General features: G+C 38.4%; 1 protein-coding gene across 1 annotated transcript; it reads right to left on the bottom strand.

Annotated features, from left to right (window-relative positions):
• Positions 1–12,946: 12,946 nt before the first annotated feature.
• Positions 12,947–14,260, bottom strand: LOC113329742 (putative F-box protein At4g38870). The gene has a single exon (XM_026576579.1). It carries the CDS (start codon positions 14,258–14,260, stop codon positions 12,947–12,949), a length of 1,314 nt encoding a protein of 437 aa, XP_026432364.1.
• Between the last annotated feature and the right edge of the window lie 4,394 nt (positions 14,261–18,654).

Genomic DNA, 18,654 nt, shown 5'->3' with positions numbered 1-18,654 from the left:
ATAATAATGTCGCCACTAGCATATTTATTGAACCATTCAATATGCCTGCCTAAAATTACCGAGGTACCTTTTTTATATATGTGCCATGCTCCATGGCAGAGCCCTCGGTACTGACTGACATCATCTCTGCACATGCCAGCCGCGCATGCTAGCCAAACGTGCCAATCACGCGTGCCACATATTTTAAACTAGGTTTTCCACACGCTAAATCCTAATAGCCATATCTCCGCGCCAAAGGCATGCCAACAATTCCAGCCGCACCACCGTGCCAATGGCATGCCATGCCAGCCACATCTCCGCGCCAAAGGCATGCCAACCATGCCAGCCGCTTCACCGTGCCAATGGCATGCCATCCCAGCCACATCTCCGCGCCAAGGCATGCCAACCATGCCAGCCGCACCACAGCGCTAATGGCATACCATGCCAGCCACATCTCCGTGCCAAGCCATGCCAACCATGCCAGCCGCACCACCATGTCAATGGCATACCATGCCAGCCACATCTACGCCAAGCCATGCCAACCATGCCAACCGCACCACCGTTCCAATGGCATGCCATGTCAGCCACATCTCCGGGCCAAGGCATGCCAACCATGCCAGCCGCACCACAATGCCAATGGCATACCATGCCAGCCACATCTCCGCGCCAAGGCATGCCAACCATGCCAGCCGCACCACAGCGCTAATGGCATACCATGCCAGCCACATCTCCGTGCCAAGCCATGCCAGCCGCACCACCGTGCCAATGGCATACCATGCCAACCACATCTCCGCGCCAAGCCATGCCAACCATGCCAACCGCACAACCGTGCCAATGGCATGCCATGCCAGCCACATCTCCGCGCCAAAGGAATGCCAACCATGCAAGCCGCACCACCGTGCCAATGGCATGCCATCCCAGCCACATCTCCGCGCCAAGGCATGCCAACCATGCCAGCCGCACCACAGCGCTAATGGCATACCATACCAGCCACATCTCCGTGCCAAGCCAGGCCAACCATGCCAGCCGCACCACCGTGCCAATGGCATACCATGCCAGCCACATCTCCGCGCTAAGCCATGCCAACCGCACCACCGTGCCAATGGCATGCCATGTCAGCCACATCTCCGGGCCAAGGCATGCCAACCATGCCAGACGCACCACAGTGCCAATGGCATACCATGCCAGCCATATCTCCGCGCCAAGACAACCATGCCAGCCGCACCACATTGCCAATGGCATACCATGCCAGCCACATCTCCGCGCAAAGGCATGCCAACCATGCCAGCCACATCTCCGCACCAAGGCATGCCTACCATGCCAGCCGCATCATGGTGCTAATGGAATGCCATGCCAACCACATCTCCGCGCCAAGGCATTCCAACCATGCCATCCGCACCACAGTACCAATGGCATACCATGCCAGCCACATCTCCGCGCCAAGGCATGACATCCGCACCACAATGCCAATGGCATACCATGCCAGCCAAATCTCTGCGCCAAGGCATACCAACCATGCCAGCCGCACCACAGTGCCAATGGCATGCCATGCCAGCCACATCTCCGCGCCAAATTCATGTCGGCCCTGCCACATGCCGCTGGATGCCAAACGAAGGGTTGCAATAATCAACGTCTACCCTTCATCTGAGATGCAGTACTTCTCAGCCATCCAAGTTCGCCACCTAACGCATGGCAACTTTCGGCCCAAGGCCAAACATCACGGTTTTTCCAAAACCCTAATTTTGGCCGCGCCTAAAATATTCCAAAGCCATGTCGGCCCTACCACATGCCGATGGTTGCCAAACGAAGGGTTGCAACAATCAATGGCTACCCTTTCATCTGAGATGCATATCTCAACCGTCCAAGTTCGCCACCTAACGCATGGAAACTTCCAGCACAAAGCCAAACATCACGGTTTTTTCCAAAACCCTAATTTTGGCTGCGCCTAAAATATGCCAAATCCATGACGGCCCTACCACATGCCGCTGGCTGCCAAACGAAGGGTTGCAACAATCAACAGATAACCTTCCATCTAAGATGCAGATCTCAGCCGTCTAAGTTCGCCACCTAGCGCATGGCAACTTCCAACCCAAGGTCAAACATCACGGTTTTGCCAAAACCCTAATTTTGGTCGCGCCTAAAAATATGCCAAAGCCATGCCGGACCTACCACAAGCCGCTGGATGCCAAACGAAGGGTTGCAACAATCAACGGCCACCCTTCCTCCTGAGATGCAAATCTCAGCCGTGCAAGCTTGCCACCGAACGCATGCCAACTTTTGGCCCAATGCCAAGCCCTAATTTTGGCCGCGCCTAAACTATGCCAAAACCCTTGTTTTGGCCGCGCCTAAACTACGCCAAAATCCTAGCTCGGCGACGCATAAACCATGCCACTGGATGCAAACGAAGGGTTGCAACAATCAACAGCCACCCTTCCTCCTAAGATATGAATCTCAGCCATCCAAACTTATCACCAAACGATTTGTGGCAATCTCTTGGCCACGGCGCCAATTCTTGGCCATGACACCAAAACCCTAATTTGGCCGTGCCAAGAGCATGCAAGCGCTGCAACCATGCCGCTGGTTGCCAAACGAATTGTTGGAACAATTGTCGATTTCACACCTGCAAAACAAAGATTAAGACACAAAACAAAGTGACGGCCGAGTCACGACCAGATCGCTCTCTTTAGGAAGTTTCGTGGCTCTGCCTTGAATTTTGTGCAAGCAGTTCTTTTCCGTCACAACGCCCCAGGATAAAACAGCCGAGAAAAACTCTGTTTCGATCTCTCAAGCACACAATGAGAAATCGATAAATTTTACTCTCTTGATTCTCAGAAAAACAATAGTGTAAAAACTTGTCATTTTCTTTCTGTTCTCAAAGCTGTTTTTATAACCAAGCAGTCAATGCAGATCAATGGAGAATAAATTGTATTAATTGCTGCAATTAAAATTCCATTCGAAACAGTCAAAACCGGGCAAATAAATCATGCCATAATTAGTGCAACTAAAACATAATTAAGTGCAGTAAAAAAACGGTTTGAAAAAATCTTTTAAAAACAACAAAAATACTTTCCAAATTCAAGAGACCTCCCAAGATCCCCAAGGCCCCGCTCCCGGACTAATGTTATATATATATAATAATATATATGCACAATCAGTAGGGGGAGGGATTCGATCCTTAGACCTGACCCTCCAGGCCCAAAATGCTTAACCACTGGGCCAAGCTCGAATTGTTGATATAAATGTATAAAAGAATTATTTTAAAACATATATCCCTACAATCCCCCACTTATATTTTTTAAAATCATTGAGCAAGATTCGTATAGATATGTGCATAAGCAAAGGTATCTTTCGATTTTGAACCTTTACATAGTATTAAATTCTCTGAACTCTGTCACAGAGTGAACACATGTCTTTGAACTCTATGGAGGGAACAAATTACTTAACACACACACACAACTATACTAAGAGTAAAGTCTTAAATGCCAACACATTACGGCCCTGTACTTATCCCAGTTTCAATGAATGTTCTAGAGAACTGCCGATGTTCTCATAGAAAGCGGCCACAATTTCTCATTCACATAGGTGAGTCTATCAAAGGTAGTTCTGTAGCTTGGTACCCTACTCTATACAGAGCTATAGACTTCATTAAGAGTTAAAAAAAAAAACTCAACCTTAACCCGCTTCAGGATATCATGCCATGGGAAAGGTGCATGATTCTATTTTCATATCATTTGTGAATCGTTATTCCCTTTGAACCTATTTCTAGGTGGGTATCCATCACAAAATGACTCAACTTCTAATGGGAAAAAGTCCCATGCCTTCAGAGGTATATAATACCTTTTCCCTAGCTAATCCCTTCGTCAAAGAATCAGCTAAGTTCTCTTCCGACCTAACATGATCCACACGTACATCACTAGTTGTGAGAAATTCTCTAACTGTGATGTGCTTTCGACGCATTTGTCGATTCTTACCGTTATAAAAACAGTTCTGTACTTTTGCAATAGCCGCGGTACTATCACAATGGATCATAATAGCTGGTATCGGTCTATCCCATACAGGAATTTGAGAAAGCAAGTTTCTCAACCATCCTGCTTCTTCACTAGTTGCTGCTAGTGCTATCAATTCAGACTCCATCGTAGATTGAGCCAGAATTGTCTGTTTCTTTGACTTCCAAGACACAGCGCCACCAGCAATATTAAACAAATATCCACCAGTGGCTTTGGAGTCATCTGAATGGAGTTCCAATTAGCATCGTAGTATCCTTCAAGGACTGCAGGAAATCTATGATAGTGTAATCCTAGGTTAACGGTCTTTTTAAGATACCGCATAACCCTCTCAATTGCATTCCAGTGTTCCAAACCAGGACAACTGGTAAACCTGCATAAAAACCCCACTGCATATGCAATGTCTGGTCTGGTACAATCAGTTGCATAACGAAGACTACCAATTATACTAGCATATTCAGATTGTCTAATGCTATCACCAGTATTTTTAAACAGTTTAACACTAGCATTAAAAGGAGTACTCACAGGTTTACAATCAAAATAGTTGTACTTCTTTAAAATCTTTTCAATATAATGAGACTGATCCAAAGAAATACCATCATTATTTCTAGTAATCTTAATTCCCAGAATTACACTAGCTTCACCCAAATCTTTCATTTCAAAGTTAGATTTAAGCATATTCTTAGTTTCTTCAACCACAGACAAGTTTGAACCAAAAATAAGCAAATCATCCACATATAAACAAATCATGATGCATGTATTGTTTTCAAACATATAATATATGCATTTGTCACTTTCATTAATTCTGAAACCATGTGAAATCATCAAATTATCAAATTTTTCATGCCATTTCTTAGGAGCTTATTTCAAACCATACAATGACTTATCTAACTTACGCACTTTATGTTCCTGACCAGGAACAACAAAACCTTCAGGTTGTTCCATGTAAATTTCTTCTTCTAATTCACCATTTAAAAGAGTTGTTTTAACATCCATTTGATGAACAACAAGATTATGCACAGCAGCAACAACAATCAAAACACGAATAGAAGTCAATCTTGTAACGGGAGAATAAGTATCAATGAAATCTACATCTTCTCTTTGTCTAAATCCTTTAGCTGCCAACCTAGCTTTGTGTTTGTCTACTGAACCATCAGGGTTCAACTTCCTTTTAAGTACCCATTTACAACCTATTGCTTTGCAACCAGGGGGTAAATCTGTTAGGTGTCAAGTTCCATTAAGATTATGGGAGTCCATTTCATTATCTATGTCTTCTTGCCAAAAACCGGATTCAGGAGAATTAAGTGCCTCTGGAAGACTAGAAGGTTCTTCCTCTAGGGTATAAACTTTAAAATCAGAACCATGGTCTGTCGCAATCCTAGCCCTTTTACTACGTCTGGGTTCAGTTTCAGCGTCTCTAGTCTCCGCAGTTCTAGGTTCTTCTATTCTAAGTTCAGAACTTGTACTAGGTAGAGAACCCCCACTATTTCTAGATTTAAAAGGAAATTTATCTTCAAAGAAATCAGCATCAATAGATTCAATAATAACTTTATTATTTAGATCAAAAAATCTATAAGCTTTACTGTTTTGAGCATACCCAACAAAAACACATTCATAAGCTTTACTAGCTAGCTTTGATCTATTAGGATCAGGAATACGAACATAAGCCAAATAACCCCATACTTTAAAATAAGATACATTTGGTTTTCTGTTTTTCCAAAGTTCATAGGGTGAAATTTTAGTTTTTGAATTTGTCACACGATTCAAAACATAGCAAACAGTCAGCAAAATTTCTCCCCACCAATGAGGGGAAGCACCAGAACTCAGCAAACATGCAGTCACAAGAGTAGTAAATGTACGATTCTTTCTTTCAGCTTTTCCATTCATTTCAGGGTTATACGGAGCAGTTTTTTCATGTATAATTCCAGAAGATTCATAAATTTCAGTGAATGGTTTAGAATCATATTCAGTTCCTCTATCACTACGAAATCTCTTAATTTTCCTACCAAATTGATTTTCAACTTCAGCAATAAAAACCTTAAATTTTTAAATAGCTTCATTCTTATGACTTAGCAAGTAAACATAGGTATAATTAGAATAATCATCAATAAAAGTCATGACATATCTCTTTCCATTTCTAGTTAATATACCTTCATATTCACACAAATCAGAATGCACTAACTCCAATGGTTCAGATTCTCTAATAACAGATTTATGGGAACTCTTGGTTATCTTAGCTTGACTGCAAGATTCACAATTTTCAAAATCATGCATGGATAGTTTTGGAATAAGACCTTGCTTGCTCATGGTATCTACTGATCTACTGTTCACATGACAAAGTCTAGCATGCCAAACATTAAAAGTACACACCATATAAAAAGAAGATGCAATTTTATTCATTTCAACATTAAGCTTAAACATTCCATCAGCAGCATAACCTTTTCCTACAAACACTCTGTTTTTAGTAATTGTGTAAACATTAGATCCAATAGTTTGATACAACCCATCCTTGTTGAGAAGATAGCCGGAAACAAGATTCTTTCTCATTTCTAGAGTGTGGAGGACATCTTTCAGCATAATTGTCTTCCCAAAGGTAAAATTCAGTTCTACCGTACCAGAACCTTTCATAATAGTGGTATGGGAGTCTCCCAACAACATTTTCTTATCCTTGATTTCTGCATAGCTCTTAAATAGGGACCTATCAAAACAACAATGGCACGAAGCACCACTGTCTATCCACCACCCATCGGTTCCACCAACCATGTGAATCTCTGGATCAGAAACCATGGAAATTATAACGCTTTCAGCAGCATTAGCTTGTGCGTTATTCTTTCCTTTGTTATTCCTGCAATCCCTAGCCATGTGGTTTGGTTTACCGCAAGTATAACAAAGGAACTCAGAATCAGAATTCTGAAATTTCCTTGATGGGTGTGGGTTCTTGTTTTGATTAGGTTTTCCTTTCCTTTGGTTCTGGTCAGGTTTCATCGGTTTTTTCTTAGGTTTCAAACTCGATTGAGTCTGATTCTTATTATTGGAAACGATAAGAATCTCTTCCTTTCTGTCTTGTTTCCGTGCTTCATCTTCAACCCTGAGCTTAACAATCAAACTTTCAAGATAAAATTCCTTAGTTTTATGACACAAAGCATTACGAAAACCTTTCAAAGATGGGGGTAATTTATCAATCAATACAGATATTTGAAATTGTTCATCAGTTTTCATACCTTCCGTCATAATTTCATGAGTTATTTTCTGAAGTTCATGAGCCTGAGCAACGACTGATTTTTCATCCACCATTTGATATCTCAGGTAGCGTCTTACAGCATATTTCTTCGAACCGGCTTCTTCAGTATCATATTTCTTCTATAAGGCATCCCACACATCTTTAGCAGTATCAAATGTGGAGTAATATTCATATAGATCATCAGAGAAAGCATTCAGAATATAGTTTTTACAATCAAAGTCATTAGAAATCCATTTTTCATAGGCTTTTTGTTTTTCTTCAGCAGTTTGGGTCACAACAGGTTCTTAAGTTGGTTGAGGAGTTGCACTTGTTGCGGCTGGAGATGCTTTTTATGTAGCTTCTTCATCTTGTGGATCAGCTGGTTTGATGGAGGTCACCATCATGTGCAACTTCATCAGTTTGAGGTAGAAAAACAACTTTATCTTCCATCTTCTGAAGTGAAGTCCTTCAAACTTGAACGGCTTGTTGATATCAGCAACTGTTTTCTTTTCAGATTCCATGGCAAAAAGAACCGTCCTAAAATTGTTGGAATAATTGCCGATTTCACACCTACAAAAAAAAGATTAAGACACAAAACAAAGTGACGTCTGAGTCACGACCAGGTCGCTCTCTTTAGGAAGTTTCGTGGCTCTGCCTTGAATTTTGTGCAAGCAGTTCTTTTCCGTCACAACGCCCCTTGGATAAAACAGCCGAGAAAAACTCTCTTTCGATCTCTCAAGCACACAATGAGAAATCGATCACTTTTACTCTCTCTATTCTTGCTCATTATTTTTGGTCTCTTGATTCTCAGAAAAACAATAGTGTAAAAACTTGTTATTTTCTTTCCGTTCTCAAAACTGTTTTTATAACCAGGCAGTCAATGCAGATCAATGGAGAATAAATTGTATTAATTGCTGCAATTAAAATTCCATTCGAAACAGTCAAAAACGGGCAAATAAATCATGCCATAATTAGCGCAATTAAAACATAATTAAGTGCAGTAAAAAAAAAAACGGTTTGAAAAAATCTTTTAAAAACAGCAAAAATACTTTCCAAATTCAAGAGACCTCCCAAGACCCCCAAGGCCCCGCTCCCTGACTAATGTTATATATATATATATATAATAATGTATATGCACAATCAGTAGGGGGAGGGATTCGACCCTGAGACTTAACCCTCCAGGACCAAAATGCTTAACCACTGGGCCAAGCTCAAATTTTTGATATAAATGTATAAAAGAATTATTTTAAAACATATATCCCAACACGAAGGGTTGCAACAATGTACGGCTACCCTTCCTTATGATATGCAGATCTCATCCGTACAAACATTCCACCAAACGACTCGTGGAAATGTCTTGGCTGCGATGCTAACTATTGGTCACGGCACCAACTTGGCTGCGATGTTAACTCTCTGGGCACGGCACCAACCTGGATATGATGCCTATTCTTTGGTCACGGCACCTACTTGGCTACAAACGCCAAATCCTTTGGCCACGCCATACGTAGAAACATGCTACATGTTTTCCACGAAAACACTTGAGACATCAAAACATGTCACAAACTGGAGATGCTCATCAGGGTATTGGTCTGGCAGTTTACAGCGTGCGGCGTACACTACGCCCGTTACAGGAAAGTGTCATAAGGGTGAGGAGGTTAGTAAATACAACAAGTAATGGTGGAACGTTTCCTTCATTATGGAAACATCAATTCTAGGCGTTACCTGTTACCATTTTCTTCCATTTACTCAACTGTTTCCACTTCTTACGAGACCAGGGTACGTTTCGTTGCGACTTGTATAAGTAGGTCTCACTTATTTCCACCAAAGACAAGTTTTTGGTCAGAAGAATACAACACTCAGAAATCACTTGCTAGCTTTCCCATCTGTTAGCTTTCCACTTTCTGATACAAGTCGTAAAACAACTACTCTTCCCGAATCAACTATTCTGGTCTCAACACTCTCTTCGCTTCCCTCCCTAGACCAACCCTTCTCCTTCACTTTGTGACCGAAGCAAGTCTGGAACGGCCATTTCTTGGTTTAGGCCGGATTTGTACAGATTGATCTCTCGAATCAAAGTACTCCCTTACAGTATATTGTTTAGGGTTTAGACTCGTTTCTCACCCACACACTCGAAATTACCAAAATCAGCAGAAACTGTTTTCACCCCTCAAACAACAGCATCAAAGTTAATTGTATCACAACTTTGATAACAATACTATGGTGATATGTGTCCAAATTTTGTTTGAGAAAGCCCGGTTGGAAACTGTCCGGACCCGAAGCACCCCAAGGGTTCATGTTAGAGAGAGTTGACTAGATTTCCTCTTTGGAAGAAATTTTGGTTAGATCTATGTTTCCGAATTGGTAACACAAGGTTGTATAATTCCAGCTAGATCTACATTGTAGTTTTTTATTTGAGTAGTTCTGATTTGGGTCAAATGATTGATTAATAGGGAGTTTATTTGGTCCCGCTCAGAGTCCTGATGGTTCTCTGAGAGAATGGATAACATTAAAGGTTTTCCTGTTTGAAGAAGCTGCATGAAAGTACTCAGTATTTTGATCATATTATTTGAAGAATTAATCCCTTGAGAGTTGATGCTAGTAATCATTTCTAATTTCGTACCATTTTCCTAACTCCGCTTGAAAAATTTTGAGAGTATCCATCTTGGAAGAGATGTTTCCATGAATGTTATTTATTTTACTTTTGAGGATTTTTATATTTTTATGAATATTACCAAAGACATTTGAATTCCATTGGGCTAGATCTGAAGAGAGTGTTTTCAAATTAGAAACAAAATTTTTTGGTGAAGAATTGGGAGCATGTAGGTTCCAAGACGATTCAACCACCGACGTTAGCGAGGGATGGGAGTGCCAAGATCTAAGGCATCTAAAAGGTTTGTGAAGTTTTTTTTCATCCGGCTTTGAATCAAAAAGGATTGGTGTGTGGTCAGAACCAACTCTAGTTAGGTGACTTACCTTTGTGTAATTGAATCCATTGATAGGATATTAAAGCTCAATCAATCTTTTCACAAATATTAGCTTCTTCGTTATTTTACCATGTGAAAGAAGTGCCTTCATAACCCGCGTCTTGGAGAATAGAATCTATTATCTGTCTGACAAAAGTTTTACTGCTTTTGAGCTCGAATTATTGTCACCTTTCTTTTCTCCTGGGTCCAATATTATATTCAAGTCTCCTATTAACACCCATGGTTTTTGAATCTGTCTCGCTAGATCTTGAATATGAGACCATTTGACTATTTTCTCTTCTGCTTCAATTGCACCATAAACACATATAATTTCTAATTCTTTATCACCGGAAAAAGATTCAAGATGACAGACATTAAGGTGAGCCGAGATTAATTTTAATTCTACATTATTATCCCAAGCAATTGCTAACCCCTTAACTATTCCCGCGGACGGAATTATGAACCAATCATGGAATTTAGATTTTTTCAAAAAAGAACTCCATTTTATCAAATTGGGCTTTTGTTTCAGATATGAAAACTATATCTGGTTTATAAAAATTGCATAAATCGTCCAAATGATCTCTAGTGATTGGAGTTCCAATACCCCGTACATTCCATGAGAGAAGCCTCATGGATGGAAAAGATAAACTGCACACTGAGAAAAAAAAAGAGGGGGGGGGGGGGGGGGGGGTATACAAATAAGAGTAAAAAAGAAGGGGGGGTTATACAAATATAAGAGTAAAGAACAAATTAAGAAAGAATTGTACAGGGTATCAAGGCAAAGATGATACAGCGGTTAATACAAATATAAGAAAGTGTCAGCACAAAAATCACAAAGGAATCAGTCAAAGAGCACAAAGGATACCCTCGTCAGTAACACAGGACAAGAAAAGAGACTGTGTCTAATTACCACTATGAAACAAAATGAGCAGGTAAACAAAGACAGGAAGCTAGTAAAGCAGCTATAACAACACTAGAAAACAGAAGGCTGGGGAGACAATCCAGTGATATAAGAGGTGCAAGTATATAATTACAAAATCCAGTGATACAATACACCACGTCTTTTACGGTATTTGGCTATGTGGCTCTCCTTGCAGTAGCATTGGTAATACAAGCAAGCTTCACTTTACCCCGTGGCTCTCTGGTGTTTATATTGGTAACTTTCCCATGGACTTTGGTACACTCGTGGCAATAATGAAAATCTTATGTTTTTGATCCACAATGCAAAGTCTCGAGTCTCAACTACAAACCCATGATATCATCTATGGCAAAGATCTTGAACAGGTATTTCCGAAATTTAATCTTTCTTGTTTCAAGTTAAGGGTAAAATTCATAGAATCAACCTTCCGCAACCAATGGTTTGATTTATCCTCGGAAGAAGAAATCTTGGAATGTTTTTTCCCTGAGTCGGACATACATGCAATTTTACTTTTTGGTGTATGAGAAAGAAGAAATGACTTGATGAAGAAACTCATGAAATATGGCTTCCGATTGTGCTGGCCATACGTCTTGCTCTAGAAAATGCGTATGCATTGGACCATACGATCTACAACAAGAAGTATGGCCAACATAACCGGAATCACATCATTTACTCATGAAGTTCCAGAGATTTCCAGTGATGGATGTCAACAAGAAATTGAATAAGGAACCCAAATTTGGAAGATAGCGGAACAGTGCAAGAAACATCAACGTAAAATACGTTATATGGAACTCAACTGGATTTATAAGCATGCCTAGGATGGTAAGTGTCTTATACCTGATGTTTATTCTAGTGCTTTAGTTTATTTTGCTTGGCTGCTTGAAGAAAAAGGGAAAGAAGCATTGTCAGAACTCAAAAAAGCTCGAAAACCAGTAGTGCAAACTACACCTGCTATTACTATGTATTGCTATATTTACTACACCCAATGGTAGTGATGTCAATACTGCTGCTATCCCTAGCTATTAATCGTAGTACTAATTCTAAATCATACACCAAGCACTTGAAAACTTTGCTAGTGATTTAGAAATGGGGAAGAGAAAGATTTTTGTGAGCCTATATCGGGATCAAACCTGTGACCTCAAGGTCAGAATCTTGAATTAAATTGCTAACCAGTTTGATCTTTATAGACTCTCTGGTTGTTGCAATAAACCAATGAACATATATCTTGCTCTTGAATTTGAAGTTTTCGCAAATATATATGTGGGATAGATACATATACATGGTTATTTGTAGCAAACAATGAAAAAAGGACAAACAATTAATGAGGATCGCCTACTAAAAACCTTAGTACTGAACTAAAATAGTGAACAAAAAGAGTTTATGCTCAATTTATAGATGTAAATCCTTATAACAAAAAGTATTGAGTTGTTCAGGATTCAGGGTTCATGTATCCAAGGTCGAAATATGATCACACGTTACAAAAATTCATAAAGGGTTCAATGCACTTGTCTCTGTGCAGGTTAATGTTCATTGTAACTAGAAAAATATTTGATGATCACAGAAAGTACAAAGGGGAAGAACTAAAATTAATGGTGGCATAGGGAGGATCTGAAAGTATCGAAGATCCCAGTTAACGATTTAGCAAATCTGATATAAAATTAAGAAATTAATGCTGAGATCTGGATATCTAATGCTCGTAGTAATTAAAAAGAAACACGACTAAGATTATCGATGTAGAGATATTAAAACAATGTTGTGAGAATTTAGAAATTTAATCTATTAAACCAATTAAGTGCGAATCAGATATTTAAGAAACTAATAGAGCTGTAACTGCAGTGTGCTTACGAATTGAGGCTCATGGTTAACGTTTACTCTGCTGCTGCACAGGAAAAAGGCTCTCCACGTATAATTTAACCTTCGAAAGCTTAAGAAAATATGAGAGGATGCCTCCACTGACTCCTATCTTCCTGAAACTCTTGTTTTTCCAATTAAAACAATGTAGAGAATCATCATCGTGAACTACATGCCATAAAGTCTTGTATATGATTATTTCTTCCGTTCCTAAAACTGGTATAAACTGCAAAAGCCACTTGCTATCCGATAAATAAGAAGGTAATTCAACATGCACTTCAGTCCAGTTATGATAATTTAATAATGCAAGCTTGACACTGTTGGAACGCATGTTGAATAACAAAGCTAAATGTCCATCCAATTCTGTTAAACCAATATCATCAGTACACCTTTGTCGCTGGTTGAGAATAGAACTTGGGATTATGACTGATCTAAACTTTTCCGTATCAACATCAAATGCTACAATGAATTTAGGCCCATCAATATCTGTTTCATGATCTTCCTTCATAAGCATCTCAGTTCTGAAGTATATAACACCATTCACATAAACAGAAGCTCCACGGATTCCAACGTCATATTGCGGGACTTCATCAATCTTTCTCCACTTATTGTCTCCTACAGTCAGTACTTCGCAAAATACATTGGAAACGGGGATATTGTCCGTAGCTGATATGCTCCATATACAAATCGCTTTGTGCACCTTTGTGGCAGGACAAAATCCCAATTCATAATTCACAGGCCATCTCTTGGACCAGACGATACCAGAATTTTCTGCATTTAATTTCCTTGATGGTGTTGATTGAATTGAATGTGTTATTTCTTGGGTACTCACATTCAATATACGGAGATCAGCATCGATATCGTCAAGCAAACCGATCATGCCATTTACCAGTCCCAATATTAGTTTGTTAGACCAATCCTCTTCCATTACTATGGCGTCAACTGATACTGCGGATATTGCTCGGTCTCTTCCTTCAACCAATAAGTCAGCTGTCAAGAAAATCTGGTTAGTAATACCCTCTAGACCTACGCGGTCATGACCACTTATTAAGAGACATGGCCGTGTTTTCGATCGAGCAAGGTGTTGATGAATTAAGTATTCGTCTTGTTCAATCAAGAATTGCCAACGCTTACATACGCACTTGAGTCGCATAAGCGGCTTTACACGTAATCTGCTAAGTATCTCGCTCACTATCAACTGTTCACCAACATCGCACGGATTACAACCATCATCACTTCGCTTCATTCTCTGATTGGTATGAACGTGATCCTCGTTGAGTTTTCTTTTGAGACTATGGTTAACTTGGTTTGCGGCAGCATCCATCATTCCGCTTGCGAGTCGTTTATAAGAGCTTCTCCAATGGTGAGTGTGTATGTTTCATATGTGGCATCACTTTTAAGACACCCTCTAGGTATAAAATCCTAAATATTAGGAAAAAATAAATTTTATCTCCAACTCATTAGATTGTTTCATCTTTCTTTACTTATCTGTAGGTATATAATTGGTTAAAAAAAATGCAGTTATTGTTTTCATTGATTTTATTAGTAAAAATGTGACTAGGATGGGAAGACATCCTCTAAGTGAATGTCTAAAACTAGAGGTTCATCTAGAGGATGTATAACTTTTTCTTTGCCACCCCATCCCCACATCAATGGTTGGAGATGATTTTTTTGAAATATGGTTGTGTATCCTATGTGGATTAAGACTTTTTTTCCTCACATACATTCCATTGGAGAAGCTCTAATGAGCAATTAATGTTGCGTGTAATCCTAGAAACAGTAATACACGAATCACCGACTTTTCTCAAAATTTCACCCTAGTAAGAGCTTCTCCAATGGAATGTATGTGATGATAAATGTTAAACTCCACATAGGATACACATTACTTTTCCCTAAAATTCTTTTCCAACCCAATTTCTTAAATCAATGTGAAGATGACATGCATGGCTTAATTTTTGTTAGACATTGTCAAGGTGAATGTCTAAGTAAGCTTTTACTTAACTAAAATTAATTCCAATATATTAAACAACCATTTTTAGTTCTAATAAAATCTTAAAATTACTAAAAATAAAATCTACATTTAATTAAAAAAAAACACAACTAACACCATTGAAGATAAAAAAAATTCCCTAAATTTAAGTTAACATTAGAATAAGGATGTCATGCTTGGGATTCCACCTAAAAAACATACACAACACCATTCGAGAAGCTCTAAAAATACAAAGTGGATCCAATAATATATGCAAATAATTGGAAATACAGAAGAATAAGGAATCAATGATACATACCAAATCAGCGGGCAGAAATACCAGTCTCATTCTTCTTTAACTCCGTACGACTGGGATCGAGACAGATGTTAAAGATTCTTAAGCAAACAAAATGACTCCAGCCTAGGCTAGGGCTATTAATGATTGGGCTCTTTTTCTTGAGTTTGGGCCCGAAGTCAGCCAGGTTGACCGTTGGTAAATTTCTTCAGAATCTAGAAGATGAAATGTTTGGACATGGAGATAGATTTTGAAGTGCGATTGGATATCAGAAAGAGAAATGTTTCTGTCTCCAGAAGTAAAAGTCAAGAGCAAAGTTATTTTGCTTCATAAAAAGTTAATTTTTGAAATTATTTTGAAACTTTACACTCAAACTGATTCTTGTTAAAAGTTAAGAAGTAACTTTTGAATGTGCATTCCAATACGGTAAGTAATAGAACTTGTGCTAAAAAAACCGTATTAATACCAAAATCACCGAGCAAGGAACTATTATATTGATTCTTAATTATATATAGATAGGTAACACCGTTAAGCTGAAACCAAACTAAGAAAGAAATTTGTGTAAGATCTAATAAGTGGAGTTAGAAATAATCCAGCAAAAGAAACTAAAACAAAAAAAGACACAAATGCAACAGTCTGAGTACACAACTTTTTTTCTCTAATGATAAGAAACTGAAACCATTGAGCAACTTTTTTACGATAAATCATAACTCAGTACATGAAAATCAAATAATCATGTAATAACTTTTCTTTTTCTAATTGATAAATAATTTGGTGCTGAGAAGTTTTGAACTCAAATCATTGGTATTATCCCTCGGTAACTTATCATTGTACTGCAGTGGCATTACTAATATTGAGATAAAATATAAAAATAAAGAGTAAATAAATTTGTGCTACTCCATGGCATGTAAGTTATTTATCTACAAATCCAAGATCATTAGTTTCAAATTTTCAATGGGATTCTCCAGACTGTTATGATAATGATATTGTTGGTGTTTCACTAAAATGGATTTCATAATCTTCTTCAAGTATTATGAGTGAACTCGTAAGTCTTTTTCTTTATAAAGATAGATTTTATTGCTCAGTTTGCAACAACATTGTGGTCTATTGCCAGAAAATTACAAACATCGGCACTAAAATTTTCATACAACTCAATTCTTAATTCTGAAGTTTTAACTAACTTAGAGAGTTCATATGCTACTTGATTCGGCTAATGAAGGAAAAAATACATAAACTAAACCAAGTAGGTAAATGTTTTATATCTTTCAAGATATTTTTATTTTCCCATTGAATAAGAGAACTTGTTCCTGTGATGGATTGAATGACAAGTTTGGCATCTGCTTCAATGTGTATTCTTGTGAAGTATTTCCTCTTAACCCATGCAAACGCCTCACGTATTTCTATGCACTCCCCCTCTTCTGGATTTAATACTCCATCTGAGTAGCTTCCTTTGACCCCTCCACATATTCATGTTCCCATTCTGTTAGATAAATAATCGAAAGAGGCATCTACATTAATCTTAATAATGCGTTTCTCCGGTGGATGCCAGTGAGAAGACCTATTATTACTTGTAGAGGAAGTAATAATACGATAGTCATGCATATGTGATCCTAGATAGTAAAAAAAATATGAACAGAGTTATATGATGATTAAGAGATACTCCCTGAAAAATTGAGTCACATATGTATTTCCAACCCATGCACCAATCATAAGAGTATATAACCATCTTTCATCTGCGCTGGAGTTTCTTGTGAACCAACTAATAACTCATTCAGAGACATTTGAACAATTGTTTATTTTTGCATCAATATTGATATTAACCCCCTCCACACAGCTCTAGCATGTCTGTATTCCAGTGATAAGTGTTTTATAGTTTCAGGTGCCAAGCCACAACAACCACATTGAGTCTCCACTTCATTATTGTAAACAGTTAGCTTCACTCTTGTTTGATTCATTTATCTGATGCATTTCCAGATAAATAGCTTGATCCTATGAGTAGTGGAAGTTTGATCTTTCCATATACCATGTGCAATGATTCTTCCATTAACATTCACTTCCCTGTTGCATTTAGTAAGTTTCTTGTAAGTGCTTTTTACAGAGAACTTTCCATCTTTTGAAAGCATCCAAATCATTTTGTCTTCCTTAGTTGTGTATAGAAACAGTCTCTTAAATCTAGAAGAAGTATTAGCATCAAACAATTTTTCTAAGAGAGTTATGTTCCAAGTGTTATCTCTAGGATTGATAAGCTTAGCTACTTCTTCATAGAATCTGTACAAATCATTGATTGGCATTGTAGGATGGGAGAGGCCAGGAATCCATCTATGTAACCAATTTTTTGTTTTTTAACGTTATTTATTTCCATGAAGTAATTCTGCTGAACAATGAGCAAGCCTTTAATGAACTCTTAAGTATGATGACATCTAATGATGCGTGCCTGAAAAAAAAGTTACTGCTAAAACTAATTAATTCTTTCAAATGAAGAGTAATATCCGAAGAAATGAACAAGTTTATTACAATAAGATCTGCTAATAATATATAAATCTTTTGTGACAACCCATAGTGAACGGTGCTCACCAGAGTGCTTTGTGTAACAACCGACATTGAACTCTAACCTTTCACTGTCTTGATCACCATTTATGAGAGGAAAAGTCATTATGACAAAATAAAGGATGATGTTAATCAATTGTTTCTTCATCTAAGACACCGATATTATACGAGGAAATATAAAGATATATGTTAACATCTTATTTACACCTTATTTGATATATGCTTAGACTATTGAAGATTAAAATGAAAACTAGCTAGTTGTATTCCATGAAGGTTACCCCGAGTACCCTATAATTAGATACGGTTCCGAACAATAAAATACGTCAAACCGAACCAAAATCAGGTACTAGAGATCGGAAGGTAATGGTTATAAAGAAACAGATAGTAACTCAAACCTGTATCGGTGATGCATCTTGGTGGCGTAAACTTGGATCAAATCTATGACCTCAAAGTTAGATTTCGATTTATTTATTTCCAATGTGATCATCACAATCTCCCTGGATGTTGTTGTTAATCGGTGAACGTGTAATTTTTGAATTTAAAATTGAAATAAACTCCGTCTGTGTCATAAATAAAGGCGGAGTCTAGAATTTTTATAGTCATGTTAGATAGGAGGAATCTTATTTGCAAGATGATTGATTACCCTCATTTACTAGAACGTAGCTGTCACGGTGGGGAGCTTAGACCAAAAAAAAACGAAATATTGTTGATTGCATAGCGTGTTGATTCTCAAGCTTTTGTATTAAGTGCAAGCCAACACATTTAATATTATTATTTCCTTTTATGAGATTATTATTTTATATTGTGTTTAACGGTCAAAATCCCTAAAATCTCAATTATAAAGTAGAGGACTGGTTGGGTGCCTCACACCTTCCCAGCACGTAGCTTGATTTCCGAATTTTTATCT

The sequence above is a fragment of the Papaver somniferum genome, unplaced genomic scaffold (genome assembly GCF_003573695.1).
Source record: "Papaver somniferum cultivar HN1 unplaced genomic scaffold, ASM357369v1 unplaced-scaffold_117, whole genome shotgun sequence".
NCBI lineage: Eukaryota > Viridiplantae > Streptophyta > Magnoliopsida > Ranunculales > Papaveraceae > Papaver > Papaver somniferum.
This window is presented reverse-complemented; position numbering and strand designations above follow the sequence as displayed.

What these genes read in the sequence shown, in the direction of transcription:
- LOC113329742 (XM_026576579.1), bottom strand. Translation starts at nt 14,260, where the DNA reads ATGGATGCTGCCGCAAACCAAGTTAACCATAGTCTCAAAAGAAAACTC.